This window comes from Pelmatolapia mariae, linkage group LG2 (genome assembly GCF_036321145.2).
Source record: "Pelmatolapia mariae isolate MD_Pm_ZW linkage group LG2, Pm_UMD_F_2, whole genome shotgun sequence".
NCBI classification, from domain to species: domain Eukaryota; kingdom Metazoa; phylum Chordata; class Actinopteri; order Cichliformes; family Cichlidae; genus Pelmatolapia; species Pelmatolapia mariae.
The window spans coordinates 4,548,452-4,565,973 of NC_086228.1; the positions used below are offsets into that span (position 1 = coordinate 4,548,452).

General features: G+C 44.0%; 1 protein-coding gene across 1 annotated transcript; it reads right to left on the reverse strand.

Annotated features, from left to right (window-relative positions):
- Positions 1–1,154: 1,154 nt before the first annotated feature.
- LOC134639588 (mucin-2) lies at positions 1,155–17,140 on the reverse strand. The gene is made up of 4 exons (XM_063490847.1): positions 17,082–17,140; positions 12,267–13,476; positions 6,148–8,213; positions 1,155–4,267 (listed from the first exon to the last, which is right to left on the reverse strand). Exons 2-4 carry the CDS (start codon positions 12,433–12,435, stop codon positions 2,990–2,992), a joined length of 3,513 nt encoding a protein of 1,170 aa, XP_063346917.1. The 5' UTR covers positions 12,436–13,476; positions 17,082–17,140; the 3' UTR covers positions 1,155–2,989.
- Positions 17,141–17,522: the final 382 nt, after the last annotated feature.

Sequence of the window (17,522 nt, forward strand, 5' to 3'; positions counted from 1 at the left end):
TAAACACTACAGTTGTATAATGACTGAAACTAGCACCACTGATGAACAATGGCTGTAAGGTCAGTTTCTTGATCATTAATATGTAAATTGTCATGACCATTGATCAATGACCATTGATCTTTGCCATGAGTACCATTCACGGAGAGTTGGGAAATGGCTGCAATCATAGCATTGAAAGATGTATCCTTCTTGATCTAGGTCTTTCCCTTTTCACATAAATGGCCTCCTTGACTACCCGTTCAAACCAGCGTTCCTCCCTGTCCAGGATGTGAACATTCTCTTCATTGAAAAAGTTGGCACTGGCACGTAGGTGTGAATAGACTGCAGAGTCCTGGCCTGACGAGGTAGCTCTTCTGTGTTGTGCCATCCGCTTAGCCAGAGGTTTTTTGATTTCCCCGATGTAAAAATCGTGGCAATCCTCCTGGATCTTAACAGCGTACCCTATGTTACTCTGTGCCGGGGGACCGGATTCTTGGGGTGGACCAATTTTGGGGCAGTGTGTTTCGGGATTTAAAAGCGACTGAGGGGTGGTGTTCAGAAAAAATGCGTCTCAACTGTTCTGACACATAAGGGATCACTAAGGGTTTTGGCTTAGGCAGCAGTTATCCTTCCTTTCTCCTGGACTGCCGAGAGCATTCTTTAAATTTGCTCAAGGCCTTCTTGATGTGATGTTTTTCTGCTTCCCTGGCTGCTGTACCTGTGGGGATGGTGTTCGCCATGTGTTGTAGCGTCCTGATGACACCCAGTTTGTGTTCCAGTGGTTGATGAGAGTCAAAACTTAAATATCGATCCGTATGCGTAGGTTTACAGTACACATCAGCTTTTAAATATCCCCATTACTCATGGAAATCTCACAGTCTTTAGACTCAAGTTCACATCAAGTTCACCAGTTCTGTAAACTTGATGTGTTGGTCCACCGAGTTTATGTGATCAGTGAATTGTGTTATGTCTTGAGATTTGATTTTCATCCAGGTGTCATCCACATACCTGAACCAATGACTTGGTGGTGTTCCAGGGTAGAATAACGGGCCCTCTTTTCCGCTTCTTTCGTGTACAAGTTGGCCACAGTGGGTTATTTTCAATTATATTCCTCATTAGGGTGATGGTTTTATAAAAGACAATAGCAAAGACAAACTGAAAATATTTAATCTAGTGTGGCATTTTTTTATTCTGCATAAAATCATTCAAAGATCATACAGTTATGCAACATGGGTTATAAAATGCAGGCATGCAATCAACCACCCCCCTCCCAAAGCACTCCAAAAAAAACCCTGCTTTCAAATTCAAAACTATAACAATTCTTGTTAAAGTCTGAGAACTTCTGCAGTCCACCTAGTGGTGACCCAGGCTGAACTCAAGCCGTGACAGTGATAGGCCTAATCCTGCTGAAGGAGCCGGGTCACTGTGTAGCAGGAGTCCCCGTCACTCAAAAGACACACAGGGTAAATATTTAGAAATGTGCTGATGCTTTTGGCCTGCGTGTCAGGGAATGAAGGAATGATCTGTTGTGCTAGCGAACAACTTGAGAAGGTGGTGTAATATGGCTCCACGCTTGAAACATAAAGCTCGTTCTGGCAGCAGTTATGTTTGCGGCTAAGTGCCACCATCATCATGTCAGCATATTGCATTCTCCAGCTGTGGGCTATTTTATTTTTTTACAGTATACAAGTGTTTGAAGGTAACATTTTGAGTGACACTTCTCAAAGCAATCAAGTTTTTGAACAACCCCTTCTTAGCCGCTGAAATGGAATGAAAAGAAGTGCAAATCAAGTACAAAGAGAAACAATAAAAGTGAACGAGAACATACATTTGATTTTTTTTATATGCATTTCAAATACATACTGGTCCTCCAATCATCTTCTGACAATCACTTTACAACGTACAACATTCTTCAAAATCTTTTTTCCCTCCTCTCCATAAAAGCTTAACGCACACACTTGTGTGACATCCACTTTTACTTCTGAACCCCTCCCGAACAGGCTCTCAGTGAAATATATAAATTTTAATCCATTCCTTGTCTCAAACCTTAATCAACCGTTTTTCTGTCGACAATAGCAAAAGAAACAAAAAATACAACAATTTTGACATCTTTCTTGGAACTCGGAAACAGTGTTTGATTGAACAGTTGTATCAATGCCCTGTCTTACCTCCACATAAGTCTCTGTATTTAACATTCCCTTTTTTTCTGTCATTCTTCGTCAGTCTGTCTATAAAGCTTACATTCATTTCAGCAAATCAGAGCAACGTCTATACGCTTTGCTAAACTCATTATTGCACCGTGATATTTATGCATTTTACTTACTTTGCAGTGGTTACAGCTGGTAATAAATGAGTGTGTGCTACCTATCTACTGCTGTGTTTTTGTTGTGGAAAAGGGAAGGGAACCCATCATAATCAGTACTGTCTAAATCAGTTGTAATTTTATCAATTCACCGCTTGGTCATTTCCTAACGCAGTACTATGAGAATGCCTCATCCAAAGCAGTATAAACTCACTTGAGGGGTATATTTACATGTTACTCGTTTCCTTACGCTTCAACATTTTTAAGTCTCAACCCCAATTTTCTACTTGCATAAAACAATAGTTCATTAATGATGTTTAAAACTGATACTTTTTCTTCAAACACTTTTCAAACACAGTATCGACAGTGAAGATTCTGTATGTTTGTTGTGAAAGTATATGTATTGAAAAATCTTTGGTTATTTTGAGTCTTTTGCACTTTTTTTGAAGCATACAAGCCACAGCAACTGTGTTGTGTAAAAAGCTTGTTCTTGTCAGGCCATACTATGAATGTGAGCCATATGAAATACTATAAACTACCTCGATACAACATATACCATTATAGGATCTGCAATCAAAGTTGCTTATGTAGTACTTATCTAACATTAGTCTGATGAAATGTCTCTAGAAACTCGGTTACTTGATGATCTACTTCCACAAAACTCTATGAAATCAGAAATTGTGCTTTTGTCGACACTCAATAACGCCCTCACAGGTCAGTGGAGACGGTGCTTCGTTTCACCCTCAGGCTGCCGCCCCAGCCGCGGGGACAAGTGTTGTAGGAGTGGAGGCCGGGCGAGCGGAGGCCTGAGTCTTCGGATTCAACAGAGGCGTCGGAGTCGGTCAGGGAGCGAGTGTTGTAGAGACGCACAGGAGAACAGATTCTCTGAGTTGGAGTTGGGGGAGGACTGGTGAAAGTAGGGGACTGTGCCCCCAGTGACCGTGACTGGAAGAGGTTGACCGGTGGTTTCTGACCGTCGTAACTCAGTGATGAGATGGGAAGACTGTGACCGCTTAGTGCACCAGGAGAAGGGCTGTTTTTACGTTTGGCTGCGTTGATGATATTTTTGGCCAGCAGGCGATGGTTGGCTTTAGAGTCCAAGTTGTTAACTGTGGGAGACATGCAGCGACTGTCTTTGGGCAAGGAAACAGGAGAGGTGACGGAGGATGTGTATAGAGGTTTAGTGGTAGAGAGAGAGAAACTGGTTTGAAAGTGTGAAGGAGACTGAGAACGTGAGCCCCATGGAGGAGAGACAGGAGATGTGACTGTAGATGGCTGGGATGGTCTAGATGTGGAAACTAAGACGCTAGAGGACTGGACCTTCTGGCTTACTAATGGTGATTGGCATCTTGATCCCCAAGGAGGAGGGGTGGATACATTTGTTTTGGAAGGTCTGGACGTAGGAACTGAGGAGCTAGTGGAAGGCTGGGTATTCACCACTGGGGATTGGCATCTAGATCCCCAGGGAGGTGTGTGTGGTGAAGTCGCTGTAGATGATTGGGGAGGTTTAGATGAAGAAAATGAGAAACCAGTGGAGGGCTTGTTGTTCTGGGTCCCCATTGGGGATTGGCACCTTACACCCCAAGGAGGAGAAAGGAGAGAAGGAGATGTAGAAGTTTGGGAAGCAGGAATTGGGGAAATGATAGCGGACTGGCTGACCACTGGGGACTGACATCTTGAACCCCAAGGAGGAGAGCGTGGAAAGGTGGCTGTAGATGTTTGTGAGGGTCTGGATGTGGAAGTGGAGGTAACTGTTGAAAACGGGATATTCTGAGTGCTCATAGGCGATTGGCATCTTGAATTATTACGAAACGATACAGGGGACGTGACTGAACGGATGGAGCTAGTGAGGGGTGGTGGGCTTGTTTGGAGGCTAGAAGTCCAGCTTCCAGTAGCTGGGCCGCCCGGGTTGCCTGTGAGGTTAGGTGTCCTGGTTGGTGTAGGTGTCTCCCTGGGAACTTCAGCAGGACTGGACTCCTTTGGTGTCTGTTGGATCAGGACAAGCGTTTCTTTAATCTCTTAGAAATATGTATTCAAAAACACAGCATATTAATACACAAAAAGTTAGGCTATAGTATTGTTAAGCATGGGGATAAGTAAATGAATCTAAAAGGTTTTTAGTTGAACTGTGTCAGGATGTGTTGTTCGGAGAGTCTGTTCAGGTGAAACTTTACACAATACACCCAGAAGATCAACCAAGTAATCTTAATAAGTGAATCTGTGATGATAAAACTGTGCCCAGCCTGTGCCTCAGCAGCATTCAGGTTATGTTTGTGCACTCCCTCCATCTGTATGTGTTTATCCAGCCTCCCCTGGCTACCAGCACACACAGGCCCTGTCTTAAGTGTCTCTCTCAGGTTACTGTCATCTGGCTTTCCCGTAGAGGATAACCTTTGCAGAGATATGAAGTTACCTGACAGAAGCAAGGCTTGCATCCATCTTATGTCTATTCTAATTAGGGAATACTCCCACTCAGTATGATATTATGATGAAACTGACCTGCTAGGATCACCTTCCCGAGAAGTTATGGTCTCATAAGACGAATGTTAATGGTCATATTTCAAATGTTCGAGGCTACTTTGAAAGAAAATAAGGCCCAGGTCAGGAGTCATAGCATTTGTCTAAATTTCTGACCCCCTCAAGGCCAGCCAGGGCAGAGTTCAGGCCTTAACATGAACACGCATAACTCAAATTGTTATGGGGGAAAAAAAACATCTTGTAATGGAAAGCTTCAATTTTTTTCCCCAGAACTTTAAATGTCACACGCTGTGTAACAAAATAGATCTGCCCCCCCTGCCGCAAGCTATCTGTGTACTTCAAGGAGGTATAAATTTTATTAGTGTTTCCAGTGATTGCTTAAAAGGCAAAAGAGTGAAAGTGACAAACAATTAACATTGGAAAAAGCCAGTGAAGTCAGGAAATGAGGGAAAAAAAAGTCAGAAAGGAATCCGTGTAGAGGGTTAGCATAAAGCTTTAATCAGAGGAAGAAAAGGTTCAGTCGTACATAAAACAATCGGATAGAACAGACGGAAAAGAGCAGCGAATCAAGGTTTGTGAAATGAAACACACACAGTCCCTGTGCTCTGAAACACAACAGCGTTTGATGACGGAATTACTGCTTCAAGTCATGAAAAACAAAAATATGTATATTGCAGGCAGATTTGAAACACCAAAGAATTCAGGCACACACCATATAGTTAAGTAGAGCATGCTGAAAAGCAGAGTAAATTAACATGAAGGCATAAAGACATAAAAGTAGTTCTCTTGCTGCAACTTTCATGTCAGTGAACAGCATTAAATTGCAAATCGTAGATCATAAAGCAGATGCTAGACCATCTGTTAAAGTGCTTTGTGAAGCAGCATCACCCGAGTGCCCAGTGGAAAAAGTGTGAGGCTGTTTCTCATCATATTTTAAAATGTGCTGAAAATGGACGTTCTTGAGTGCTGATGTGCTTCGCGGCTTTGGGAATGGCAGTCGATTTTCATTACGCTGAGGCACATTTTACATTTTCGGAGGATAATTACTAGTCTTTGGGTTTTTTTACTGACAAAAAAGACAAATAATATGCACTGAACAGAAGATAAGATACAGATAGCCATGGCTAAAACTGTTAATCTGTCAGTAGTTTGATGAAGATGTTACATAGTGTCTAAGAGACACATGAATTCTCTATGATGTGTGGGATTATAGTAATAAGAGGCACAAGAAAAAGAAGAAGGCACACGTTAAACAGGCAGTGTAATGAATCGTAAGTTTTAGCCCTATTAAAATCACTTCTGCAATCATGTGTTTAGTATCTAAAAAAAACCCCAAACATTTTCTTTCAACACATTTTCTAAAAACGGTACAAAGAGGGTCTCCACACCTGCGGTGCAATCCCTGCCTTTTTGGCAGAAAATGTGGGCCTTGGTGCCTGTACTGATGACCGGGGAGAGGACACCCTGTCTGGAGAAAAAGCAGACATCGGAGAGCTGATCCTCGGATGACCAGATCTCGGATTTGAAGGATAATCTGGTCCTCCTGTAGGGCTGAGAGGTATTTGAGGAGACATGCACTGGGCACTGAAGTTAAAGGGAGGATTGTTAGGGAGTGAAGTCTGTCTGGAGAAAGTTGGAGTGGCGAGCTGGTTCCTGGCCTGTGGTGCTCCTTTGGGTAGGGTACTGATGGGGTCCTTGACTGGGTTAATGATGAAGAGAGAAGAGTTAAGCTGGTATGGCCGGTGCCTCGACAGATCCATCTCTATCTTGGAGCAACCATTTTCCAAAGGCGGCGGCTCTGGAACTGGCTCTGGTGGCGGAGGTTTTTTCATTGGTTTCTGTTTGACTGCTTGTTGCGCCTTGAGATTTTGTGAAAGTTGAGCGCACATGTCAGAGTTTTTAGCGATAGCTTTGACCCTACCAGGCATGTTTGATGGGTAAACCCAAGATGGTGGCAGAGACATTGTAGGAGAAGGAGATCTAATTTGGCCTGCGTTCTGATTCTCAACCACATATTTTTCCATCCTGGACTGACGCTTAGCAAACAGTTCAGCACCTTTTCCAGACACATTTGTAAGCGACTGCTCCGGTTGGTGCTCTGCCCTCGGTCGGGTCCTTGAGCTCTTGAGACAGGAGGCCCATTCTGGAGCTCTTGCTCCCTCTGTCCTGTCCTCTTCCTTGGCGAGGAAGTTGGAGGCTTCTGCACCCAGAGCCAGTAACTCTTCCTCAGATCCTGGCTCAGGGACAGATTTGTGTCCATGCTTCTTTCTTTCATCCGCCCCTTGCACTAGAGAAAGTAGCTCGGGGTTTGGAGCAACCACCGGTTTCTCTTTGAATGTGAACATTGACTTTTTATTTGCCCTCCTGGCAGCACCCTCCTCAAGTATTCCTGTTTTGATTGGTGTTGTCATCTTCCTCTCCCCGGATGGCTTAGGAACAAAAGTGGAGGGTTTCGGGGCTGTGGGAGGGCCATAATGGGGCATTTGTGAATACTGGGAAGCAGAGAAATGGGATGGCGGAGGAGAAGAAGGAGACATGAGAGGAGACAGTGGAGGTGGACTGGAGTAGTAAGTCTGTGGGGGCTGGTTTGTAAAAGCTGGTAGAGGTGGTGTGGGATATGACGGAGGCGGAGGAGGAGGTGAGGCCACCACAGGCTGGGGGACAGTAAAAGCAGGGAGAGGAGGTGTGGAGTAGGAAGGAGGAGGGGGGATGTCCATGACAGGCCTGACGGCCTCCGAAGACTGCACTGTGGGCGGAGAGAAGAAAGGTCTGGCAGTTCTATTGATGAAGGCGCTTGCCTGCTTAGATGTGGGCACAGACACCTTCTCAGGACCAGAGGCACCGTGACAGCCATTAGAAAGCTTTCCAGCAGGATCTGGCCCTGTTTGCCTCCCATTTATCTCTTCTCCTTCAGCATGTACTGACACTATCACATCAGTGGTTTTACTCCCTGGCGGAGTCTCATGCTTGGCCTCATCCTCTAGATCCTCATGAAATTGATGTCGTGCCTCTTCCTCTTGCTCCTCCTTGACAGGGAGGAAGTGTCTCTCTTGTACAACACTGTCATCAGTGTCTTCTTCTTTGTGGAAATCCTTAGCTGGCTCATCCATGATATCCCCCACTGAGCGTACTCTTGCAGGTGTCGAGAAGACCGACTTGTCAGCGGTCGTGTTCTTTAAGTTTAGGTCTCTGTCCTTTTCCTCACTGCTCCTCTCTGCCCATGTCAGTTTGTTGGATGGGGGGTTCGTTTTGACATTCTCAGCTCTGTCCTCGTCTGACCTTTCTCCACAGCTCTCAAGTGTGAAGGCGTTGACTCTCTGCTTACGCCGATTAAAGAGCTGAACACCCCTGGACTTGGAGTTGGAAGGGACGGTGAGCTGAGCAGCAATGATCTGACTCTTGACGCGAGCCTCCTTTAGCTCCTTCTCTGACAAACTGGCACTCCTGGTCAGATCTAAAGGGAAACACACAGGAGAAAACACAAGAAAGGAAGTTCAACTAATAGAAAAAGACAAGGCAATATAGACAAGTTTTGCCTTCTTGTCTATATTAAATAATAAAAGGAGTAAGACCTCTGTAGACTTGGCAACGTGCTGCTATGCAGAGACAACTCCCTAGCATGTAATTAAAGTTTACCAAACTGTTTTCATGTACAAATAGACAGAACCAGAAAGGGCGATTTTTAACAAGTGTGGGATAGAAATATTCTCTTTAAAACCCACATAACTGTTTTGGCACCATGTGGTTTTGATTACTTTTTTTCCTTTTTTAAAAAATTTCAGAGTACTTTTGATTTCAACCAATCTAGCAAGGGAAAAAAAGACCTTGTGGACATTTGACTCAGCAGACCAGAGCTGTAGGCAATGAGCCAGGAGACGTAGGCGGATAAGCATTTGAAATAAACATGTCAACAGCTGCTTTACTAAAGTTAATAAAAATTAAAACAAACAAACAACAAAAAAAGATCAAGGTCAATGTCGAAAGCTGCAAAATAGGGAAATTACAGCGAGTCGGTGTCTTACCTTGATTTCATAGGTTTGCTGATTACTGGAATTATAAAATAAATGATAGTTTGTTTTCTGAGCTTGAGAGCTCCCTTTTAGGCGGCAGAGCTATTTCCTCTGCCTTCTGCAGTAGTCCCTCCCTGAGCATTCCTCCACCGCTGAGAAAACTCCCTGCCTGTGCTTCCAGCATGCCTTTGGTTTCTCTCTGTACTTAATTTGTGCAGAACTGCAGCTCAAACCCTTAATAGACAATTTTTACAATCTAAAACTAACCCAGAAAAATCACATTTTTCACTGCCCTCTATAAACATACTATACAATTAAGTGTTCCCATTTAAAGTATAGTGAACACATCACTCTTCAAAGTCCACGAGAGGAAAATCAAAGCTGCATCTTTTGCCTTTTTTTAGCTCTATAAAAACCTGTAGTCAGAGTCTCTTCGTCGTTATGGTGACACATCTGGTAGATTATTCACCGAAAGCAAGTTACTCTGATGGAAGATATTTAAAATCCCTGCAGGACGTTTCTCAGACAGCTAGCTCAGCCATGACTGTTTTTTTCATTTATTAAGGTGATGAATCCAGACAGCTACATTATTTGATGTAATCATGTGCCAATCATAATAATTATGCATAAATCAGTCACTTGTAAAGCTGTCCTATAGAACTGAATCGGCATGCAGTTTTTCCTGGCACAGAGTGTAAAGCCAACACAATCATTCCCCCCAGTAAAAAGGAATAATATGCATCTGTCACTGATTTGACAGACTAAATCTGGCCCTCAGTAATTGAATCAGCTCCTTGTGAGGTATCCTTGAGCTTTTTTTTACATAAACGTAGCTAAAGTTCAAGAGCATACGTGTGCCATCCACTCTTTATTTTCTTTTTTCATGAACCATGCACCCTGGACCTGCTCTAATAACAAGCAGCGTGTTAACAAAATTATCCTCTGTGATGATAACGATGATGACGGCGGTTATGTCTGCAAAAAAATGGATAAGTATAGACTATGTTAAATCATGCACCTGACACCAACATGATCTATCCCCCATATTAGATATTTGTTCCAGTATAACAAGGATAAACACATTACCACACCTTAGACAAGCAGTCCTCTCATAACTACTGGCATGAGCATAAATCACCTTCTTTTATAGACTGCTACACAGAAATGAGCCCACCTATCTCACAGGTACTTTATGTAGACTCGCTGCCTTTTATCATTGTCGTCACTGTAAGCAGTAGCACCACCAGGGGTCCCAATGACCATTTTTATGAGCTATTTGCTGTTTATAATTCACGCTACCTGAATATACCAGAGCAGAGAGGCTTGAAATGAAGTGTCCTCGCTATAAACATCTACCTTGAGTGGGAGCCAGCTCTGTTATCAAGTAACATTTCAGGAGCAAATCCCAAGCGGTACCTTTTATTTAATTCGAATTTTGATTTTAATTAGCGTTAAATTCTCAAGTTTTTAAGTTAATCTTATGGAAAATTCCAACAACAAAAAAAGCTGCAGTTATTTTGCATAAAATGTATATTTTAATCAAGAACAAATACATAAAAAATGCTCAGGTTAGGCTCAAAAGTACAGATTGCATGATTACACACAAATCTCAGTGATCTTTACCTTTTTAGTTATAAGGAGAAATAACTTTAAGCTTATGAGCCAGCGTCTTCTACAAAAACACTGCCAATAGTAAGTCATATTTCTTCATAAAACAGACAAGCACAAGCTGCTTCAACATGTTAACATATTCTCACATTTCTTGAGTTTTCTGAAAGCCTGCTTCTCTTGCTGGATCCACTCTAGTGTCTAATCCCTTACCTTTTTCAAGTGAAAACTCAGGGCTCCGCTGTTTTGTAGTACTTCCACAAGAGTTTTCAATTTAACTGCGCCTGATAGCTTCACACCCCCTTTCTGGAGCGAGGTGGGATCGGATTTCTTTTTCCCTGCAGTCCAGCACACAGACAGACAGGCAGGCAGGCAGGGAAAGGAAAGGAAGGCAAGGAGGGGGGAAAGGCAGGGAGGGCGTGTAGCTGGAGGCTGTGCTGTCTGTCACTCAGCCTCCAGCGTTGTTTTACTTTTTCAGATCTGTGCCATCGCACTTCCACTTCCACATCCACTTCCCTAATTATATATATATGTGTGTATAAAAAAACTGGGACGTGACTGCTTGACAAATCTGAGTCTTTCATTTTAGAAAGCTTTACAGAGGCTGCACTTTATTTTGAAAGTTCAGGAGATGGGTGCAATCAGCGGTAAGTAGTCAGCAGCTTATCTCTGTCTGATGTCCTCTGCCCTTGCTGCCCTCAGTGCATGTCTCGCACTCGCTCCAACTAAGTGTCTGCCCTCTTTGAACCCTAAGGCCTCCAACCTGCAGGAGTGGGACAGGAATTTCCTGTCCAACATTAGAGTCAAAACTCAGCGCTCAACAGCGATGCAAGAGCCCCTACATCATATTGCCTACCCCTGCTTACTCCTCCACCTCCAACTTTCTCTACCTCTGCCCTCTGCCCCATCACCTCATCCCAGCACGGGTGAGATCAGACAGGAAAGCTCCCCCCGCCCTCACGGCAGCGGGATTTAAGTCAGGGAGGCCAACCCTGCTTTTGTGTATCAAAGGTCAGATTACCCTGTCGGATGTTATCTTTCTCCGGGTGATGGCTGTGGGGTGAGCATGGATGACAGCACCGGCCCCTGCGGGTGATGCGTGAAGCGGTATGGAAAGACGAGGATTAACAGAGGTCCTGAGATCCTACCAGACTGAATGTGACCTAAACTCTCAGCAGATTCCCCTGGGAGGAATAAAGAAATCCAGTTCAGAGGTGGAAACCAAGCTCTCCTGCTCATAGCGTTACTGTTTCACGTGTTAGGATAGATCCCACCGGAGCAGTTGTCCACTTTCTTCGCCGCCTTTTTGTTGTTCTGGTGATCTCTGTGTCATTTGAGGAAACTAATTAGTGAGTAATGAGTGATAGGAAGGGTATTGGAAGCCCACAGGCTATAGATCCATATCAGGAACAATTATTTGAAGGCTGGGAACCTTTTTAATGCATAATGCCTTTTTACTCACTTTGAAGAGTGCATCTGAAAAACTTGTCACCACCCAGCAGTAGTCATGTTTTCTGTGTCTTTTCATGGATTCAACATTTCTATTTTAAAACAGGTTTTTTGAAGTTAAGTTGGCAGCTGTAGAGGCAAAAAGAAAAGGGGCATTTCCAAACAACGTCTCCCACAAGTTAGCCTGTTATTGCCTGTGGCCGGGTTGTATATTAAGACAGCCCTTTAGCAGTGAGGCATGATTGCATTGGCACAGCTGCTACGAGAACCTGTATTTTTATGACACAGAAACAGATGTCTCAGAGACCAGTTCATTGTGTCAAGTTGCTCTGATGAGTCCAGACTCATCAGAAACAAACCACTGAACGTGCATTTAGAGTTACATTTTCTTGTAAGAAGTCCAAATAAGGAGAGAAAATAGCAAATAAACAAGCACTTACTTGTTTTCCGGCTCATGTGTTCTTTGTTGAATCCTGTCTTCTCCCATGATGCATTGTTGTCTGTCCCACGGGTCTGCACGTCTTGAGTTAACTGGAAAGGTTTTCTCAAGCCCCCTGGGCTCCAGCTCACCCCTCTCCTGATAGACGTATGTCCCTTCTCCATCTCCATCGCCGTCTGTCGCAGCAGGAACAAGCCCTCAACACGGGAGGGAGAAACGCTAGTGCTTTGTCCCGCTCGGCTCAGTCTCCTCTCCCGATAGGATGAAGCAACTGGTGAAAGATGGAAGTTTTACTCCTTACTGGCAAACAGTGAATTAGCTGAAAGAAAACACCCACGCAGAAGATGAGGGAAAGGTAGTAGCTCAGTTTTCCCAGTTTCTGTTTCCGGTCACGGCTCCCCTTTCAGCAATAATTCTTCCAAATGTTGTCCTGCAGACAGCCGAAATTTGACGGTAGAAGCGTGTTCTTGCTTTGGTCTTCATGAAGTATTATCCTGCATCTAATGGGACCTCCCAGGAGGGTCAGCTTCGATGAGCATTGGATGAGCTCCCATGGACAAATGCCACAAAAATTGCACAAGATTGTTGTGCTGTGTTAAAAATCTGGCACGAAGGGCTGAGAAAGAGTCCAAGCTTCTCTACTCGCATCTCTCTAATACTCCTTTTTTTTTCTTTCCCAGATGTTGCTCTTCCTTCTCTTCTATTTTAGTCACAAAAACAAGTTTTTCGCCTGCACCCCAATCTTCAACTCGCAGATGACTTTTCTTTTGGAGAAAAGGGATCTGCCCTTTATCTCACAGATCATAACTCTTGAGTGGGTCGCAGGGAAGCTGTGCATATGAGGGGCTTCCTGCTTTTGGGTGCGTGTGAGGAATAGCATTTCATACTGGAAAGGTCACTGCAGAGGCTGGTTTGTATTCAGTGTTCAAAAGCATTCAATTAGGGCTGCTTTCGTCTGGTGTCCCGTGTTATTTCTCAGGCATTAAAGCCAGACACGGTCTCTGAAAGTAAAATGATCGATTTCATTCTTCTGCTTTTGAGGAAAGCCATATGTGAGAATGAAGGTTCCTATTTCATGCGGCGGATGTTCTGACTTCCACTGAAACACATCAGTGGGCTGCAGCTAAGACTTCAACAGTTCCACCAGTTTGGCTGATTGTTGGATTACAGATCGCTGCTCTGCTCTGTGTTCACTGTATGCCCAGAAGCGCCTGCAAGAAAAAGGAGAATATGCAGTTATGTCAAAAGTCAAATCTATTTTAGGTCAAATAAAAACTGGATGATACATCTAACCAATGTTGTCTTTTTTAAATAATTCCACTGCTTCGTATACGATTTGAATTAATCTCGTTGGTTTCAGGAAGGCCATCTGATATTTAAAGACTTTTTAATGACGCGGTCTGAAGAACATCATTTACCTAACTCTTCTGATGAAAGTTTAGTTAGTTTACTTGCAAAAATAAAAGCATCAAACTCAACTTATCTCAGTTTGTGAGACGGCAGGAGTCTGACTCTCTGTCTTCAGAGATAAAGATCAGGCTTCCCACTTTGAAGTGCAGTCACACTAATGGTGCAAAGCCGGAAACGAGAGGCGCCTTTTAGAAAAAAAGAGTCTGATAAACTGTTGTCTCCCATGTAGGGAGGAAGGCTGCAGTCCATTCAGGTTTGAGTGTTGGGGATCTACTGTGTATTAAACCTGTCAGACACAACTTATCCCTGCCTCAGGGTCTGCGATGCGATAGAGCACACTGAGAAAGTGAATGTGGACTTAAGCTTTCCATTCAGCGTGAAGTAAAGAGGGAAACAAAGACATGAATATCTTGCAGTGACATCAAGTGGGCACACATCCTCCTTCACTTTTACCCTGTAGAGTATTTCTTTAGATCAGCAGTGTCATGTTCCTCCTTCAAAGCCAATAGGAGCCACTGGCAGCATTTGTAACGGTAACCCACTGTTTGCACATCTCCTTGTCCTTGATCAGACTTGCCTCACCTCGAAGCTGATTGGGGTTTCATTTTTGCTTGTGAGTCACTGCTCATGAGTGGGAGGCTTGTTCAAAAACTACACACACACACATTTCACACTTATTATTTTTAAATGCCTTTTCTGAGATTCCTGAGAAGCAAAGCAATGCTGTTTTCTCGAGGTGTCTAAGCACCGTAAACTTGTTTGGATCATTTGAAGGCGGTGTTTTTGTTTCGCAAAATAACAACTGAGTCATGAAAATTCATAGCAGGGCTGCACATTAGTCCCTGGACACAATCAGCCCAAACAAAACCCTGCCCCACCTCCCTGCTGTAAAAAACACCAACAACAATCCTAGCTTACTGGCATGATCGTGTCAAGTGACATGAAGGCTGGTATTGTTTAGACACTCTGACAATCGCTCTTTGATTCCTCCAGATGTGCGATCTGTGCTTGGATCACTCAGAAAGCGACACTGTCTCTTCAGATTAGCTTTCACCGTGTCACTTTCCTGCAGTGGTTTTATGATATTTTTCTTCACTCGCAGTTGTCTTTGTTTCCTGTCTCCACAGAGAACATAGGTGAACACGTGTGGAGGACATGTCCCAACACCCCTGGTTTAAACATGGGTTGATTGCCAACTTTGATCCAGTCTGCAAACATTTATTAAGTGACAGACAAGGAACAGATGTAAGAACTCTACATGAGCAGAGGCTCTGGCTCAGGAAACAAAACACCAGCATATGGACTTTTGAAATCTGCATCTGTCCCAATCCTTTCTTTATCTCTTTTTCTTTCTCCTTTTTATTCATCGCGGCTTGTTAATACGCAGCTTGACGTTGTATTTCTCCCAAACAAACCTGTGATATCTATCCCACTCTGGCGATTATGTGCTTGCCATACGTAATAGTCTGATATCTCTTCCACCACCACCACCACCTGGTCTCCAATTACTTTAAAGTTCAAAAAGTATTTCGCAGTGCCCACCTGTCCCGTTTGGCTTCCACCCCTGCACAATATTCCTATGCCACCCATCTGCCTCCGTGATCAGGAATCAAGGATCTAATTTACAGTTTGGCCCCGCAGGCTGCTTTAATGTGTAATCACAGAGTTCCTGTCCATCGTCAGCTCATGATGGATTCATACCAGACAGCAAATCTATCCCTCTGCCCTCTGCGGCGTGTCTCACATAGTGACGGCGCACAAAAGAAATTGCTTTTGGCACCCTTACAAAACCTTAATCACTCATTTGTCCCTCATGGCTGTTGTCTTGTGTGTTTATTACACATCTGCATCAGTAGTCAGCTTGTAGAATGCGTGTCATCCACCTAATAGCTCACAAAGCGCATGTAGTTTCACCCCAGTAACGGCATCTGCACATCATCAGTTGCTCGGGGCGCACATGAGCGGATGTCAGGTGAGCGCGCATTCCACCTACTCTGTGACTTGAAGTGTATCATTTACCCAGCTTATAATGAGGCATCGGGTCAGAGCATTGACTTGAACTGCAAGCCTTTATGACTGAATCCCTGAGGGGAAGATCTGTTGTGTGTCTGCTATCGCCTGTCTTTTGCTGGGATGTTTTACAGTCAGCAAAAAAAAAAAAATCTTTTAGCGGTAAAGGCTAAAGGCTTTAGCGGGACCTCTCTCTCTCGCTCTCTCTCTCTTGCTTAAACAAAGAGCTATTCAAGGGCCCTCGCAGCACTACAAAATAATTTCGGCTAGTGCTCCAAAATGGGCATTCCTGCTTCATAATTCCTCAAGAGGCTGTGATAGTTAACATGCCGCAGCTTGTGCAAGCTGATGACAGACATCTAAAACATTGCAAAGAGTCGTCCCCAATGAAACGAACAAATGTCTCTCTCTGTTTGCCTTTGCCTTTTTTTAAAGGACCCCCGAGAGTGCGATCATAAATCATGCAGTGGGAAGACCTTGTAATAAAGCGTCTGCTTCGCGCACAGCTCATCCTGCTCTCGTTGTCACAGGTGGGGAACTTCAAGAGGTGAAAATAAATACTTGAAGTAGGTGTGTGTCATCCAGTGCCAAGAGGGAGGCACCTCCTTGAAACAATCAGTCATAATCTGAAAAACTGTTAGACATCAAAGGCAGCGGGCACAAACACTTTTTAAAAATGTAAAGTTGCAAGCAGGAAACTACTGGCTTTCTGTTCGCACTGAGACATTTGACAAAGTAGGTTTCTGCTGTTTCAAAGCATCTCCCATTACAGCAAAAATAAAGGAGGTGTAGTTTGCTAATCTGTGTAACACACTGTAACATATAGCAGAACAAAGCCTCCTGTTGCTCCCCCGTAAAGCAGTTAATGGGCCTCACCTGTTGTGTTAACAGGAAGCAATTACTTATATATGCGTAAGTCAATACAGTCTCCAGTCAGGACTTTAATTGGATACACCCTCTAATGTTACACAGTGAAGTTCAAGTCTATAACATGGCCACAGAGCGGGCTCCACACAGTCAGGACAATAGGCTTGGATATCAGTGACCACAGTGCTAATGTAGCCAGCCAACACCCCCACCCCAACAACCCCTGCAAGCCTACAGCCTTCGCCAAGGGAAAAAACAGCAGCCACAGATGTTTGTCATCTACTCAAACAAAGACTTTCAGAGTTTCCCTCCTCTTCTGCCCCAGTTCATCGCATTCCCCGGACTCTCTCTCCTCTTTCTCCAAGCAAAGATAGTGTCTTCTTACCCCATAAAGATAAACTTAATAGGTTGCAAGTGACAAAGTCTGGTGCAAGCAAAGATAAAATTCCATGATTCATTAAAGCAACCCCCCCCACACCCCCTCACTTTTCTTTTCTTCTTTTTTTTGTTGGTTAGGTTTGCTGCTCACCTGTACTCCGGTGCGTCTGGCTGTTTGAGGCGGCGAGGGTGTGTACTGCCCCTTTTCAGTTCCTACGAGTGTGCGAGCACACCTCCCCTTTTTACCTCTTCTCTCCCTCTCCCTCTCCCTCTCTCTCTCGCTCAGTCGAAGCAGACGAAGGATGGGGGTGGGGGGGTCAGTTGGAACACAGAAGGCTCTTTGTCTGGGATTTTTTCATATGGTTTCCTTCAAGCTTGCATACTGAACACATTATGCCATAATATATTTTCATATTCAACGCAGGGATGTTGAGGGACCAGTAGGCCCCCGCTCTGTTCTCTCCCCACTTCTTTGTTTCATTCTTGACCCATTTCCCCACCGTGCACACCCGGGCAGAAAAAAAAATCCAAAGAAAGAGTGAAAAGTATGCAGGAAAAATGCCAGGCTGGGTTTTCCTCTAAACTCCAAGAA

Bases quoted from the DNA above. Each gene is read 5' to 3' on its own strand.
- LOC134639588 (XM_063490847.1), bottom strand. From the start codon at position 12,435: ATGGAGATGGAGAAGGGACATACGTCTATCAGGAGAGGGGTGAGCTGG. The intron at 8,214-12,266 runs GTAAGTGCTTGT...GTTTCCCTTTAG, and splicing joins ACACATGAGCCGGAAAACAA to ATCTGACCAGGAGTGCCAGT. The intron at 4,268-6,147 runs GTGTGGAGACCC...CTGATCCAACAG, and splicing joins AGGCAGGGATTGCACCGCAG to ACACCAAAGGAGTCCAGTCC.